Below are 16425 nucleotides of genomic sequence, written 5' to 3'. Positions count from 1 at the left end.
GCGAGCGGGGGCCACTCTTCATCGCGGTGCGTGGGCCTCTCATTATCTCGGCCTCTCTTGTTGCGGAGCACAGGCTCCAGACGCGCAGGCTCAGTAGTTGTGGCTCACGGGCCCAGTTGCTCTGCGGCATGTGGGATCTTCCCAAACCAGGGCTCGAACCCGCGTCCTCTGCATTGGCAGGCGGATTCTCAACCACTGCGCCACCAGGGAAGCCCGCTGAGATCTTTTTAGCAAACTGCTTCCTGCCAGTGAAATTTGGGGGACCCAAAAGCCTTCTTTCATCTTCTACTCTGTGTCTTTCTTTTCCTGTGGGTATAAATTTCTCAAGAACCTTGTGGGCTTTGCATTGATGGCACAGGGAATCACTCCATTAGACAAAAGTCTCTCCCACATGTCTTTCTGAAATAATCCCTCTTCTATATTTGGCTTCTGCTGAGAAGGCTAAGGGGCAATAACCCCTAAGCTTCCTAGAGGACCCCTGGTTTGATTGAGATCTATGTCAAATACCTTGATATAGATTCAATCGTGTCCTCTCAAAATTCATACCTTGAAATCCTAACCCCCAGTACCTCAGAATGTGATCTTATTTGGAAATAGGGTTGTTGCAGAGGCAATTAAGATGAAGTCAACCTCGAATAGGGTGGACCCTTAATCCAGTATGACTGGTGTCCTTATAACAAGGGGAAACACACACAAACACACACACACACACACACACACGGAGATGCCATGAGAAGATGGAGGTAGAGATCAGGGTGATGCTTCTACAAGCCACGGAACTCCAGAGATTGCCAGTAACCCTCCAGAAGCTAGGAGAGAGGCATGGAACAGATGATCAGTCTTCAGAAGGAACCAGCCCTGTTGACACCTTGATCTTGGTTTTGTAGCCTCGGGAACTGCGAGACAATACATTTTTGTTGTTTAAGCCACCAAGTTTGTGGTACTTCATTGTGGCAGCCCTAGCAAACTAATCTTGATCTCTTGTGACTGGCTTCTGGATCTTTCTGAAGCCTCGGCAAAAGGTTGTATAGCCACATACCAGGGCTTTTCTCTGTGCCAGTTTTTGGCAGCCATTTCTGAATTTTAGTATCCTTTGCAATCTGGATAGGCTGAGAATTTCTCAAATCATCAAGTCCCCATTCCTTTTAACAGTTCTTCCCTTGATTTATTTCTCTCCTCTTGTATTTTACTATCAGCAGCAAAAAGAAACCAGAAAATATAGAAACCAGAAACCTAGAAAATCTCTGCTAAATATCCACATTCCTTGCTTATAAGTTCTGTTTTCCACATAACTGCTAGACACAATTCTGCTAAGCTTTCTGCCACTACGTTAACAAGAGTTACCTTCCTTTCAGTTCCAATAACATATTTCTCACTTCCATCTGAGCCCTTACTGTCAGTGTCTTAAGTTCATCTTTCTATTAACGATTTGTTCATGGAGATTGAGGCTTTCTCTAAGGCGATTTAGGATCTCTAAATTTTCCTCATATTCTTTTGACCTGCACTGTCTTTAATGTACATATTTCTACTAAAAGTCAGTTCAAGGCAATCTACCTTTTTAGGTATTTGTTATGGCACCCTGCTTCCAGGTACCCACACGTGTTTTAGTTTTCTATTGCTACATAACAAATATCACAAATGAGGGGGACTTTCAACAACACAAGGCCCTCCGGCTTTCACACTTGCCTTCATTTGGTGGTTAAACACCCTTGGCCATTCATTATCTTTCCCTAATGCGTCAATGGTGCTCACTGACAGCCTTCAGATTCCACTGTCTTTAGAATTAGTACCTCCCCCGCCTCTCAAAAGCCTGTGATATCGCCGCCCCCCACCCCCTGCCACCCCTGAAGTGCATTCCCTTTTACAGGGTCACCACTGATGACAGTTTGAACAGTTGTCCCACCTATCACTAGTGATGGTGTCTCCATCACCAGCTGCCTACCAAGGGTACAAAATCCCGTTTTTGACTCTGCTTCCCCTAGCCAGTCCTGGTACCAACTGTATTAGGTCAAGCTCCCAAGAATGAAAACTTGGAAAGTCTTCAAAGAAGAAGGATTGGACAGAGGTCAAGTTGGGCAGAGTGGAACTGTCATGAATTCACAATAAAGTCCTCGGCTGATCTCACAGGAGCTCAGGAGAAGGCAGCTCTTCAAAATTTCCCCCCTTGAGGCAACAGGTCTGGGTCATTATACCTCTGTGCCAACTAGTCATTGGATGTGGGCTGCCCTTGGGGAGGGGAGGAGGTGTGACTTTGAGGGAGGTGGCTGTCTTCAGCTGAGAGCAATTCCTGGAGACAGACTCAGCTGAGAGCTGTCAGCACAAACGCTCTGGAGCAGCTGGGAGAATGAGTGCCTCGACCCTGAAGATGGGAGAATCTGGGAAGCACACCACAGCATCCACTGCAATCTGCTAATAGATAACACTTGTACTTCGTATTAATTTTCTATTGCTGCACAAATTACCCCCAAACTTAGTAGCTTAAAACAACAAACACGTATTATTCCATAGTTTGTTGGTCATGAATCTGAGCTCAGCTTAGACAGGTGTCTCTGGCTCAGGGTCACCAAGCTACTGGCTTGGGCTAAGTCACTTCTAGACTCTACTGTGCTGGAGAGCCCACTTCCAAGCTCACTCATGGGGTTACTGGCAGGCTTCCATTCTTGCACAAGTCCTCCATAGGCTGCCTTAAGTATTTTCATGACATGGCAGCTGGTGATTGGAGAGGTAGAGACCACGGCCAAGAGTCTTTTTGTAACTAATCTTGGAAGTGACACTGCATCACTTCCGTCATATTTCATTCCTGAGAAGCAAGTTGCGAAACCAGCCCAACTAAAGGCGAGAGGATTGCACAGGGTGTGACTACCAGGAGGTGGGGACCACCCTAGAGCTGCCTGTCACAAATACTACCTGGCAAACACCAAGCTGAGCATTTTACCTGCACGGCTTTATTCAATCCTCACAGTGACCTTAAGGGAGTTGCTATTAATATCCTCCCTTGCAGATGTGGAAACAGGCGCAGAGTGGTTAGATAACTTACTCGCAGCCACAGAAATGACGGTTAGGGGAGAAAAGATCGAGCCCAAGTTTGTCTGTGAACAAGCCTGTGTGTTTCTAACTCTTATACTGTCTCCCCTGATAACATCTTGGGAAGGTCAATGTCGTTGCAAAGATTGAAGCTAAGTAAGGGGCTACCATGCTTTAGGTGCAGGGACTGGGGGTGAGATGTACCAGTCAGAGGGCTCTAAACCCAGGCAGTACCTAACCCAGGAAGTTCAGGAATAAGGCTGGGAACACAGAAGAGCAGGCCAGAAGTCTGGGTGGAGGGGAATTCTGAAATGGTGGTGTTCTTGATGAAATCAGCTGTGGACATGAGGAAACCCTCCTTCCTCTCCAAGTTCATAGCTGCTGAATAGGGATTGGAAATAGAAGTAGCAGGGTTACACATGAGCTAAAACTGTTACTTCGTTATGCCCCCCCCCCAAAGTTCTTGCATAATGGACTTTGCAAAGTTATAAGCTCTTAGTAACTGTTAGACCTAAATCTGAGGGCGTTTCCAAGTTATCTTATTGCTGTGTAACAAACCACCCCAAATCTTAGTGGTTTCTAACAAAAGTAATTTATTTCTGGTGATTCTTTGGGTTGGTTGGGCAGTTATTCTGCTGGTATTACCTGGGCTCTTAAGCATGCATTTAGTTGGAGTGTCAGCTGAACTGAAGGGTCTGCGATGGCCCCAACCACGTGCCTGAAACCTTGACAGGGACAGCTGGGACCTCTCTCTCCACGCAGTTTCTCATCAGTCAGTGGTCTCACCTGAGCTTCCTCAGTCATGTTCCAAGAGAATTAAAGGCAGAAGCTGCACAAGGCTCCAGGACTTGCAACATCATTTCCCCACATTCTATTGGTCAAAGAATTCCTAAGACCGGCCCAGATTCAAGGGAGCTGAGAATGGCCACACTTCTTACTGGGAGTTTAATGGAAGGAGGGGCAAGGACAGACTACAAAAGAGTGTGGACACAAGGAGGCGTGACTCATCGAGGATCATTGTACCCACAGTGGGTTAGAGGCCCCATGAGATAGGACTGACTGCAGTGTGCCCAAGATTTGACCTGTCTCCACTGCAGGGCACCGGAATGAGAGATGGCTAATCTGTGCAGGGAGCTTCAGAGTTTGGACCCAGTCAGAAATAGAAACACGTAAGACTTAAAATGTTAGAAGATCCAGTTAAAACAACCCGATTCTGTATGAAATTGAATTCAGGCTGCTGCTGGAATAAAATAATACACATATACACTGCTTTAGAAAAAGATTCTTCAAACTGCAGGTAGGGCTTAGTGGGTCTTAAAATTAATTTAGTAGTTCACGATGAGCATTTAAAAAATAGAATAGAAAATATCAAAGTGCAGCACACAGATATTTTTCTTGGATTTTTAATTCACTTGTATAAATAAACTCATAGATATGTATATTGGACAGCCAAGTAATGAGAAAATACATTTCTTACTATGGGTCACAGCCAAAGTTTGAAAGCCACTGATTTAGTATACACTGGGGTAGGGGGAATATCTACTTTGTATTCATGAAAGAAGTGTGTTAACAACAGCATCTAGTCAGAATTACAAGACGATAGAGAATAAGAATGGTAATTCTATGATTTGGGCAGTTTTGTTCCGTTCTAAGAGGTTTTAAACAAAAGGAACCTTGAACAAGATTTCCTTTCTATGTGCTTAACTCCCTCACTGGAATCCTTAGACAGAAAGGAACAGGGTGGATCCTGCGCTTGAAAGGCTCGATAGAAAATAGTTGATCCTCCAGTGGCTACAGTAATAGCTCTGAGGGCAAGCCTCACTGTTGGAGAATTATTTACTTGTTTGTTGTCAGGTTTCCTCCACTGGAACACGGGCTCCATGAGAGCAGGGACTGTGTCTTGTTCACGGCTGAACCCCCGGTGGCCAGGTCAGGGCCCAATACATGTTAGGCACTCCATAAACATTTGTGGAGTAAACAAATGAGTGCACGAATTAATGGGCATAGGGGAAGGAAAAGGAGCCTCATCCAAGTACCACATTTTATAATCATTGCTTTGCACTGAGTGTACTCTGTAAGCGCTTTCCATCTGTCTTCTTTTTCTTCAAACTGATTCAGAACCCAATTGTGATCCTTTTTTTCAAACACTGTTTTCTAGGATATGTTCAGATTATCGTTCAGCTAGACAGAGTAGTGTTACTGAAACCAATTAGCACTGAGTCAGGCAGCAGAGAATAAAAGAGAACTAATCACTCTAACTTTGGCCAGCAGCCCTGAAAACATGTTACCCTTCATAAAGAGGTCAGCAGGATTTGTGGGCTGGGCAGCCTATTATGAGGACTGTCACCCGAGGATAAGGAAGAAATGAAGTGAAGAAATACACACAATGGATATGACTACTTTCTTTTTTTTTTTTTTTTTACTGTGAACATTAGCATTAAGTTGGTTACCGTACACATCCAAAGGCCCAGCATCTCAGAAATATCATGAAGTGGCACACCTTGTACCAGAGTCTCATAAGAATAAAATAAACAATGCTACATCAAGTGGTTAAAAATACACAAAAAAGTAGTTTTAACAGTCTATAAATTTTTTTATACTTAAAATCATGATTGAGTTGAAATTAAAAAGTGCATTTCAATTGCTAAAAAAATAATATTGGTATAGTTAACACAAGGGGGGAAAATCAGTACATTGAGGGATCTGACAGGATGCTGGAATACAGAGGGACTCAGGGAAGCTGGGCAAGTTTGGAGACTCAGGAGGGAAGCTTGGTTCCCCCTCACTACGGTTCCCTGGGGCCAAGCAGCTCTCCTCTCCCCAGTATCTTTCCCGTCTTACGAGACCCTGTCCTATTACCTGTCACCTCCCCAACTGAAAGACTCCTCTAAACTTCTTTGCAGCACGAGAGGTACCTGTCCTACATGAGTCCAACTTCACCTTCAATTGTGTCCTCACAGAGGTAGGAGAGGGACACTGCCCTCTTCTGGACTTGACACAAGTACCCCAGCTACATGGCCTTAATCCTTATGACCTAGCAGGTAGAACAGGGACCAAGCAGCTTCTGTTTTGTCAAACTCCTTTGGACAAATGTTCAACATTCAACAACAAGCTTTGTAAACCTAACGCTGAACAATTCCTGGCAAGCAAACTGGATTTTTTCTTTAAGAAATGAGGAAAAGTGCAAGTGATTTCAGTACTGTTGGGGAAAACAAAAATAAAGATAAACAAGTTACACCTGGCCCCCTGTTACCTAAACCAATCACAGCTTCAGTTTTGTTTTTCGCCAAGTGCTGGGGTTACAAGTGGATGCCTCTATCTGTCTGTATCGCTCAGGGTCAGACTTGGCTGGGGAAAAAGGGCCAAGGAGGTTATCTGTTCGCAAGGCCATTCCAGGTGCAAATGCCTCCTGGCTCTACGGGCTAAATAGTTTGGGTCTGGTGTTTCCTCTTAGTTGACTACTGACCTGCTTCTTGTGAGGAAGGTGCTGCTATGAGCACAAACAAAACTTGCGGTCAGAGAGCTGGTGAGGGTCAGGAGCCCTAAGACAAGAAACTGACACAGAGGGAACACAAACTGAATTCTAACCGGGAGGAGTGACTGCTGCAGGGGACTCCCTACGGGTCAGGACACAGGGCTGACCCCGCTGACTTGGTCCCTGCTGTAACAGACATCTGCTTGGAGCAGAGAAGGTAAGAAGCACTTCCTCATTCATACTCCAGAGTTACCCCTGCCGCTCTTGTCCTTCTCAGAGATGTAATGGCCCTGCGCTGGTGGTGGGATTTGGGAGAAAAGAAGTAAGGAGGGTGGCCTTCCTGCTCTGCATTTAGCACACAACGGATCCCCCATGGGAAGGTTCTGGCTTTCAATCTCTGGCACCAATATGTAAAAAGGCTAATTCAGATGCCTGACCCACAAGGACCTCTGACCCACATATCAACCTTTGTTTCCATCATGAGGCTGAGCACTTAGTAATAGGGGAAAATGTCTTAAAAACCAAGATCTATAAATAAATATTGAGCCTAGAGAGAATATTCTATAAGAGACTTAAAAGCGGGATCTTTCTTTAGAAGGTGAGAATAATGAAGCTAAAGTATTTTGTTGCTCCCTTGTGGACAAAGCCAGTACTGCTGGTGGAGCAGAATCACACTGCCCATGTCAAGAGGAAGATGCATATTCAAACTTATGGAAGATTGAGAAGAATTCATCTGATTTTCAGAGGCTGCATATATATGGTTGGGGATACAACTTCAGCAGTAAACACCAAAACTATGCCACACAGTTTCTTTCTTTTTTACTTTTGGAACAAGTCTAATGAGTTGAATAATGAAGCATAGAAAAGATATTTCTAGGATAGGCTAGAGATTCTAAAAGAACAAAATATTTCCCACCAACTTTTGAATGCAATTAAACGCAGCCTCAAGACCTATGCAGAATGTGAGTTGGTGTCTCCGGCCTTGTGAGCACACGGTCCCTTTTCACCTGTTAAAGGCAGGTAAGAAGGAAGCCGCGTTTGTTCAGAGGAGCTGGATATTTAGAAACAACTTGATTCTTTGGCACATCCGCTATAGAGACAGGCTCTTTGGTTGATCAAAACCAACAACGCAAGTTCCAGATTTCCTTCCAAAGTTAAGCAAAATTCAGCTCCTACCCCTTCTTGCCCCATCCCCAAAATCATTTTCAAGTAATCTGTAACATCCCTGATCTCACCAGGGAAGCTCAAATAGTGTGAAACTAGAAAGTGGAGGAGACACTTCTTAGGGGCAAAGGCCCTTTGATACTTGTGCCAAACGTCTCCTACATACAAAGACATGAAACAAGCCAACAGTCTGTCTCAGGGATGCGGCTCCTCAGGTGTGAGCACCCCCCCCTCCTCCCCAACTCCCCGCACGGCTCCCACTGCTGTACTGCCTGAGATTCCCAGGAGAAAAGCCACAGATTCAAAGTGGTTACTTTAGGTAGCCAGTTACTACCTAAAAGAGGCAAACTTCTAGGTTTGGGGGCTGTCAAGGCATACTAAAGCAAAAAGATTTCAAACAACGAGAAACTCTTGTTACTTATTTCTGTAGAAATCTACTTTTTGCATTTTGTAAACGAGTATTCCCATTCCAAACAGCCAGTGACATCTTCAAATGTCTTGAATTTATTCATTATCAAACATAAGCATTCTCACAATATTACACTGTCCCACCAATAACATACTGTCGCCAGATAAAAGGAACAAGAATTTATTAACAGCTGCCTTCTTAGACTCCCACTTCATGTGGTTGTTAGTTAGCCTTGAAAACCTGAGTATTAGTATTATTAACTTTAAGGAAAGAGGCATGACGTTTTAAGTCAGAAAGGAAAAATTTCGACTAAGGCCAAAGGGCTCAACTCAATAGCTTTCATTCACTTAAAAAAAAAAGCAATCTAATTTCCTCATTTTAATGAGTTCTACTTGTTTTCAGTTTTGGAGGAGAACTGAAAGGGAGCAAGAGACCTGTACACAGCACAAGCTGCAGTTCTGACTGTGAAAGATGAGCCAATTGCTACAATGTTTCATCAATAAGGTGCTCATGTCACATGGAGAACACACTGAAACCTCCTTTTTATTACATCCTTCATATACTACGTATCAACAATATTTTAAAGATTAATTAGATGTGAACAAGTAGAAGAGAAAGTAACTGGAAGTTTTTGAGGGACAGAAGGATGAGAGAGGCAGATCAAACATCAGTAAAGGACTTCTGATAAACCCAGAGAGCAATTTTAAATTAATTTGACTAAAATAACATTATGGGTACAACCTGGCACAATGTTTCTGGAAGAGAGAGAGCATATCAGAATAGGGCATAGCACGAGCAGCATTCAAGATCCCTTAACCAGAAAGGGGAGGCATTCGGGAAGACTAAGGTGAGAAAAAGATGTGCAAAAGAGATACTCAATGACCTTTAATTTGAAAGAAACATCTACTTCCTGGTGAAAGAAAGGAACATGAGGAGTTCGGATAAGGATAAAACCTTTCATCACTAGAGATGTAATACGTGACGAAATAAGATATAAATAAAAGTTTAAAATGTAATCTAAAGGCGACATGGGGGAACAAAACAGAAATACATAAAAAATTCACATCCAAGGTTTTAGAGCTAGTTTGTAGAGACAAATCAATTGGAATAAGAGTGAGTTCCAATACTCATGGAGGATGAATAATCAGAGGTAGGATTTAGATCAGGAAAAGAATGTTCCATGATGCTGGCTTTTTGAAGGCACTCAAGAACAGAGTGAGAGAGACTGAAGCTGCAGTGAGATAATACAGGATTAGTGAGAGCGGTACGCTCACTAATCTGTCATAAGGAAATAAAAACCACTCCAGGAACATTATGACAATACATATATTATCAAGTTATACACAGAGTCTAACAAGGTAGAAATCCACTTTGTAAGTAGTTTCTTACAACAATATAGCTTCTACTTAGGGAATGAGAAAGAGAAGTTTGTTTTCCCGATATGCAATTCTGCAAAATAGTTTAATGAAAAATTTGATAAGTGGTACATTATCTAGTTCTTTAAACAAATTTACTGAGGCTAAAGCTTCAAAGCTGGGACAACCAAGGAGTTTGATTTTCCTTTGAATCTTGCAAAACCTATCCTCTAAGACAAAAAGATCTGATCACAAAGTCTATAAAAAGTCTAGAGAGTATAAAAGTACAGAACTATGAAAGTAAATATATTGATGGCAACTTTTATGGCTTCCATAGAAAGTGTAGAGAGGATCTCTGGTTTGCTTTATCGAGGTAGTGTCCAGGGTTGGAAGGTCATTGTTATTTGTTATAAACACTACAGATGACAAAAGCAGGTTAGCTAGGGTGTTGCTAGTACATAATAATGCCAGTATCTCTAGTGGCTAATGACCTTTCATTCCTGAAAAAAAATGATCTTTTGGGAAATTTCCTATCTTGGTTTAGGCAAAGGAAAATTAAAACCCAATATTTACGTGCTCAATTTTATAGCCTGAAGAATTCCAAGTGAGTTGATTTTTGTAATGGGAGATAGTTGATAAAATTCTTAAATGTAACTTATCCCTTTTCCATCAAATACTTCCCATACAGTCTGGAACAGCATCGAAATGTTCATCATGTGGATCAGCGATGTAATAAAAGTTGTCTCTTCTATGCAGTAGCTCAAACAGATGGGTTTCTCTAACTTTAGTTTTCTTTTCTCTCTCTCTCTTTTTTTTTTAAACATTAAAACCCCACCTACCATTCTGTGTTTCACTAACGGAAATCTTCAAGATGTGGTAAATATATATACACATCTGCAATGGATTTCTATTTCTGCTTGATTTTCTTAAAATTTAAAACTTCCAGTGAAATAAAAATTAAGCTAAACAAGCATATCCATTCAAAAAAACATAAAAAGTGAAAAAAATTTCAAGAAGTAGAAAATTAAAAGTTTACAAGTATCTCTTCAGAGTATTTTGCCACCAGTTAGTATACAAGGGGCAATCAAATCATAGGGAGGGAGCATTCTAACCACAATGAAAAGGTACTTCCAACCAATGTAGTTTTAAAAAAGATGGTACAACTATGGTAATGTCCATGCTCAGTCATTAATTTAGAACAGTTAATGTAAAAATGGTAGACTGTAAAAGTATACGTAACTGATTTGCAAAGGTTACTTTGAACTACTGTAGTAAAGTTTTATGTGGAGACTTCCCTGCTTGCTAAAAATAAGAATCAAATCACAAATATACATGGAAAGGAAGCCACATGCTTTTAAACTGTTCATCTTAGTTTCTTCACTCAAATGTAAAATCTGACTCAGTATGAGCCTGCCCCACTCAATTTGAGAAAGCAACAAGCAGTCTTTCATTAAGGCTAAGGAAGAGTTTATATTTGAATGATAAATCTATGAGAAAAGAATAAAAAAGTGCAAAAAAAATTTAAAAAGCAATAGCAACTCAAGCTGGGAATTTTCAAGTAAGTCTTAACTCTAGCAACGATACAAGCCTTTGAAGACAGTAAAATTAAGTCATGAGAAACAGCCTCAATTTGGTATCTATATAATGCTGAAATGTGGCCTTTGTTGTCTTTAAAATTTAAGTACAGATAAGGGCTGAGAACTCAAACTCCTCCATAGTTCTTTTTTTCATAAACAGATAACAAGTAGGTAATAAGTTTTGAAGAAGTCACAGGGTGCTGTACTATAGGTGGGAGGGAACACACCATACAATGCAACTTTTATTTTAGTAGAGGACCCCAATCAAAATTTTAACCCTGAGTTTGAGTCTTAAGCGTGTTAAACCTGATGCGCATATATGTTTAAGGCTTAATTCTGCAGTTCTTCTATTCAGAAGCATTAATGTTATGAATATTCTTAATGCATTTCATTAGGCATATGTAACATGACACTGATGAGGAGTCATTATATTCCGAGCAGTTTTCCCGAAGACCACAAACCCCAAATCAGGGAAGGTATGCTTATCTAGGGAAAAAAAATTGGAAGTTTCCAGACTGTTCCACAGTACATTTCACTAAGAACTGTATTGTGTGACAATGCTGATATTTTAAAGAGATAATCCTTTCTTTGCTTCTGTTAAGGGTGGTGGTGATTATTTGCTTAATATTGGTTTTCCTATGTAGATATTGTTTTTTCCTATGTAGATATTTTCTTATGGCTATATTCACTTGAATGAAAAATCAAATATGACTACCTGAATTTTCCAGTGTGTAATTATAGTACACCTCATAAAATGGTGGAGTCAATGGTCTCAAGTCTAGAATTCAGAACTGCTGCCCAATATTGTAAATTTATTTAGAACAAAATAAGGTATAACCAATTAACTAAGCTGTAATTTACATCTTAAACATCATTTTAATATTACAAGCTTGGACATGAAATAATGGTATGTCCACACAAAGGTGTATATCCACAACCTTGTCATGGAATGCCAAGGAGACTGTGTAAATAAGGGGAGGCAGCCATTAAAGACATAACAGTCATAAATAAGGAATTAACTTTTCTTATTGGTTTGGGTACTTGAGTGTTCAAAGAATGTACACAAATATTTAAAACCACATTCCTTAGAAGTTAAAACCAAAAACAGGAAAAGTATGTCTTGAGATACTTTTCCGTCTCATTCCCAAATTTTCCTATGCTCATTATAGAAGACAAAGGCAGTAATCAGAAGGAAAAAATCTGGAAATAGTAAACCAAAAAGCTAACAGAGAATGCGATATTTTAAAAATAGGGACTTAACCTCAATGGAAAGAGTTCCAGTTTTCCTACCACGGACCTAATCAGCCAGAAAAGTGCTGTAAGTCTATCTGCACACTTAATATTAAAAATAAAAAATAAATAAAAGTCAGGGTTCTGATTCAGGCAAAGATTTAAAACCTTGAGGAAAGAAAAATGAAGACATTTCAAGATTAAAAAAAATGAGAGAGAGAGAGAGAGAAAGAAAGAAAGTAGACCTCGCTTTGAAACTCAGTTCGCTGAGATGAAAAATTACAAAATTTTTAGCTACACTGAGTCCGGATAAATGTGATCAGTTAAATATAACCAATCATCTGTTAGCCCTTCTGTTCAGCCTTTCTTATAATGAGCTCCTGATTGACCATGCTCTTTAGAAGTTACCCAAACTCTTTCAAACCTGCCCCATTTGCGGCTCTCCTTATCCAAGAAGGCTGCTATCACATCATCGCTTGCAGAGGACAGGGCAGCAAAACGTCGTCTTCTCTCTCTCACCACAATTTAAACTGTGTTAGAATAGCTCGAAGTTGTGACTACATCCATGGATAGAAGAGACATTTTAAAAGTCATAGCCAATTTGTGTTCTTATCCAAATTTCTCAGCCACTATCAGCAACATCATGTTTGTGATTTTAGTGTACTATTTTATCTTTTTGTAACAATTCTAGAAAAATAAAGCAACCTTAAAGTGAGCAGTGTATTAGGAAACTTCCATTTGTCGTCCCACAGAGGCTGAACCTGAACACGTTTCTGGGGGAAGCGAGACGTGACCGAGAGGAAACAGCCTCCGTCACCTCCTCCTCTTGACGGTGAACAGCTTTACTCAGATTTTCAAAACAGGCCAGCTTCAGGTGACCTCCCTGGAAAAAGCTCAACCCTCTGCAAATCATTCCATTCAACGTACTAACTGAACCAAACGAAACATGGAGGACACAGCATGTCCACGAGCCTAACAGGCCCCCGAGTGTTAAGCAGAGATTAAAAAACTACCAAGTACTTATGCCAAATTCCGAAAGCAAAACCTCGTTTTTGCAATAACCTGGTCTGGAGACCCTTTCAGATACATCTAGTCTCTGAAGCACCTTTGAGTTGTACGGATGTAAGAATAACTTTGAGCTATAGAAGTTATATGCATCTTTAAGAATCACATTTTGATGATTATAAAAATTTTTTCTATTTTACAACATAGGTCCAGCTACACTGAAAAAATTACACTGCTTATTGAAATACATTTCATTTTAGAAACAGACTACTAAAGAAGTCTATACAAAAACTCTAAAATAATTTCTGTAGTAAAATAAAGAGTGCATTAGGAGAGCTACACAAAGAAGAAAATTTCCGTCTTTCTCTATAATGCTTGATATACTGTGAAACATGGCTAGCTCAACTCTGAAGCCAGCACCAAAAGCTGAAAAGAATTTGTTACGATACACAGTGATACAATTAATGCTCTGGATTAATGTCACAGCCTTCCCGATTAGTACAAAGGAAACCAGGCCTGTCCCCTCTTTGAGGAGAAGTCCAGGATATAAAAGCAAGCATACCTCATCAGCTGATATGAAATTATAAAATTCCACAAGTCTGAGTATTTGAAATTTATAAAAGTCACCAGAAAATGCAAGCAAATTGGGCTTTAGTTCGGTGGTTCCCTGGTTCGACAGTTCCCTCCGTGAGCTCAAGGTCTTCTTGTCCACTCCCTCGGATGTGCTGATTCACCAAGACCATGACAAAGCTCTTGGTGGAGGCTGAGGAGAGTCTGACAGCTACAGAAATGCTCACCAACCCCCTCTCTGCAAACTCACACCGGGGCACGGAACTCGTGGAGAACACATTTAAGGAGATGGATGTTAGTGATGCTGGGCTGAACTGTTCTTCTCTGCCAGGTGCCGCAGGAAGGTGTCCTCACCCTGGCCCCTGTTATTTAAAGGCTCGCTCTTAAAGAGAGCTGGAGGTGGGGGGAGGTGAGGGACTGGGGGGATAGGAAGGTGGTGCGGGTGGTGAGGGTGCGCGTGGATGTGAAGGTGCGAGAAGGGGTGGGGCATGGGCCGAGGGGTTAGCGTGCTGACGGGGTTCATACTGATGGGAGGGGCGGGGGTCGTGGGGGTGCTCCCCACAGAAGGAACCGGGGTGGCCGGGGAGGTTGTGAGTGGGATCTGGACAGCAGGCGGCACGTTCACGGGGCTGGTCACCCGAAAGCACTTCTCCTTGTGGGCCTTAAGCATGTTGGAGAAGCGGAACCGCTGGCCGCACACATCACACGGATAGGGCTTCTCGCCTGTATGAGTTCTGCGGTGCCTCTTCATGTTGGGGCGGCTGGTGAAGCTTTTGCCACAGATTTCACAGATAAAGGGTTTCTCTCCTGAGACGAACACAGACACAAAAACAGGATTAACACACTAGGCGGCAAGTATGCGCTCCGGCTATTCCTCATATTAAAAAAGGAGGTTACCACTCCTCTCCCTTATGGCATATTATATTCTAATAGTCATAAAAGAGTTCCCCAAAGTTGGGACTTAACAAAAAAAGAGCAGATACAACTAAAACTTACTTACAGCCTACCATCTGGGCTTGGTTAAAAGAAAAAAAAAGGCTTCTACAGTAGTGATCTTCCACATCCTACAGGAAGGAGTGTTCAAACGGCTTTCCTGTGTTCCAGGGAACCAAGCCCACAGATGAATCTCTGCCTCTACGCATAGGCGAGCTGATCTGTGAGCAATTTCTGACATTCCAACCCAGAGTAGGACTTTGCTGAAAATGTCTTGTGGAGTAAATAAGTCTCCGCACGTCTACTCGAACATAATCCTTAGAATGCGGCTTACACTTTTGCTATTTGGGGAAATTCTGGACTGATTCACCCTACCACACAGATTTTGCACCACAGTGTTTCTCTGCAGGCGGTTCTCCATTACGTGGGACTGTCTGCACACCTGAAGAGCGCTCAGTGGTCCTGGCGCCAGACGACTATACGCCCCCAAGAAATTCTGACCATCAAGAATGTCCCCACACCATTTCCAAATGCCCATGGGTGTGGGGAGGGTTGAGCGGCAGGCTACCATTCTTGGTGGAGAACCACTGGGACGATGAGCCAAAAAGGAAACAAAACCCCTTCGTTCTAAGGGCACTTAGGGAGGAAATTAGGTTTGGGTTCTAAGGGCTTAATTTTTAAACTTCCTAACTTTCCTTTGGACTTACTGCTTAGTTCTATGCTATGTCTGCCTGCCTCTCTCCCCAGGCCATAGGGAGAAACAAAATGATGTTTGAACACACATGTCCATGATCACTTCATCCAGAATGCTGTGGCGCGGTGTGGAATACCTGTCTACATGCGCTTCAGTGACCATGTGCTTGTATTTATCATTTCCTTCACCAATGCTCAGTGTATGTAGCTTGTATCTCTACCGTAGCTCCTGCTACAAGAGTTTGCTCTCACTTCAATTATTACTCCCTTTGTTTCTAACAGGTGTCCTTATTCTACTCTGTATAAATAAGAGCTATTGTGTATGGAGTCTTACTGTGTGCTTGGCACCGTTCTAATCACTTGACACCTTATTAACCTTTGGTGATCCTCACAGCCTTATGAGGTAGGTACGCTATTATCCCTATTTTACTGATGAGGAAATTAAGAAACTTGCTGGAGGTTCTACAGCCAGTGGAGAGGCAGGATTTAATACTCTGCAGTCTGGTGCCAGACACGTAAAACAATGGCGCGTTACACCTCAACGTTTTGTGCATTCCTGAACACACAAAGGAATGTTATTTTCTTACTGTTTTCCTCCACTTTGGGACTCCTTCTAACACTACGAGCAAACTCCTCTTTATCCATATTGTAGTCCTTATTTCTTCTCTCTGCCTTTGAAAACTGACATCTCCTGTTGCCTCCTTCCATGGAAGCCAGACTTTTCCTCACTTCCCATGAGAGACTGAATCGAACCGTCAGGAGGGATCAGTTTTCTCCATAGATACCAGTACTATTTGCTCACTATAATATTTCTTTTATCTTCCTACCTTTCATTATTCAATCACTGCCACTGCTAGGATCTTCACTGTGATTCATATTCATCTTTCTAGATAAATTCTCTACTGGCTTCTGTTCCTTCTTTTTAATCCATTTCCTCCAATTAAAAACTTCAAATTCGGGCTTCCCTGGTGGCGCAGTGGTTGAGAATCT

The 16425-nt window shown here is 41.9% G+C and overlaps 1 protein-coding gene across 3 annotated transcripts in view; it reads right to left on the bottom strand.

Moving 5' to 3' along the window:
• Positions 1 to 5428: 5428 nt before the first annotated feature.
• Positions 5429 to 16425, bottom strand: part of ZNF652 (zinc finger protein 652) — a 69018-nt gene continuing 58021 nt past the window's right edge. For 2 of the 3 annotated variants that reach the window (XM_036836216.1, XM_036836217.1), the window contains exon 7: positions 14105 to 14616. In XM_036836216.1, coding sequence (XP_036692111.1) covers positions 14105 to 14616 — 512 coding nt within the window. Of the gene's footprint in view, positions 14617 to 16425 lie in introns of all 3 variants that reach the window. The other variant, XM_036836218.1, reaches the window with a different exon arrangement.

Source organism: Balaenoptera musculus, chromosome 20 (genome assembly GCF_009873245.2).
Source record: "Balaenoptera musculus isolate JJ_BM4_2016_0621 chromosome 20, mBalMus1.pri.v3, whole genome shotgun sequence".
NCBI classification, from domain to species: Eukaryota; Metazoa; Chordata; class Mammalia; order Artiodactyla; family Balaenopteridae; genus Balaenoptera; species Balaenoptera musculus.
Note: the sequence above shows the minus strand (reverse complement) of the source record. Positions and strands in the feature narration are given on the sequence as shown.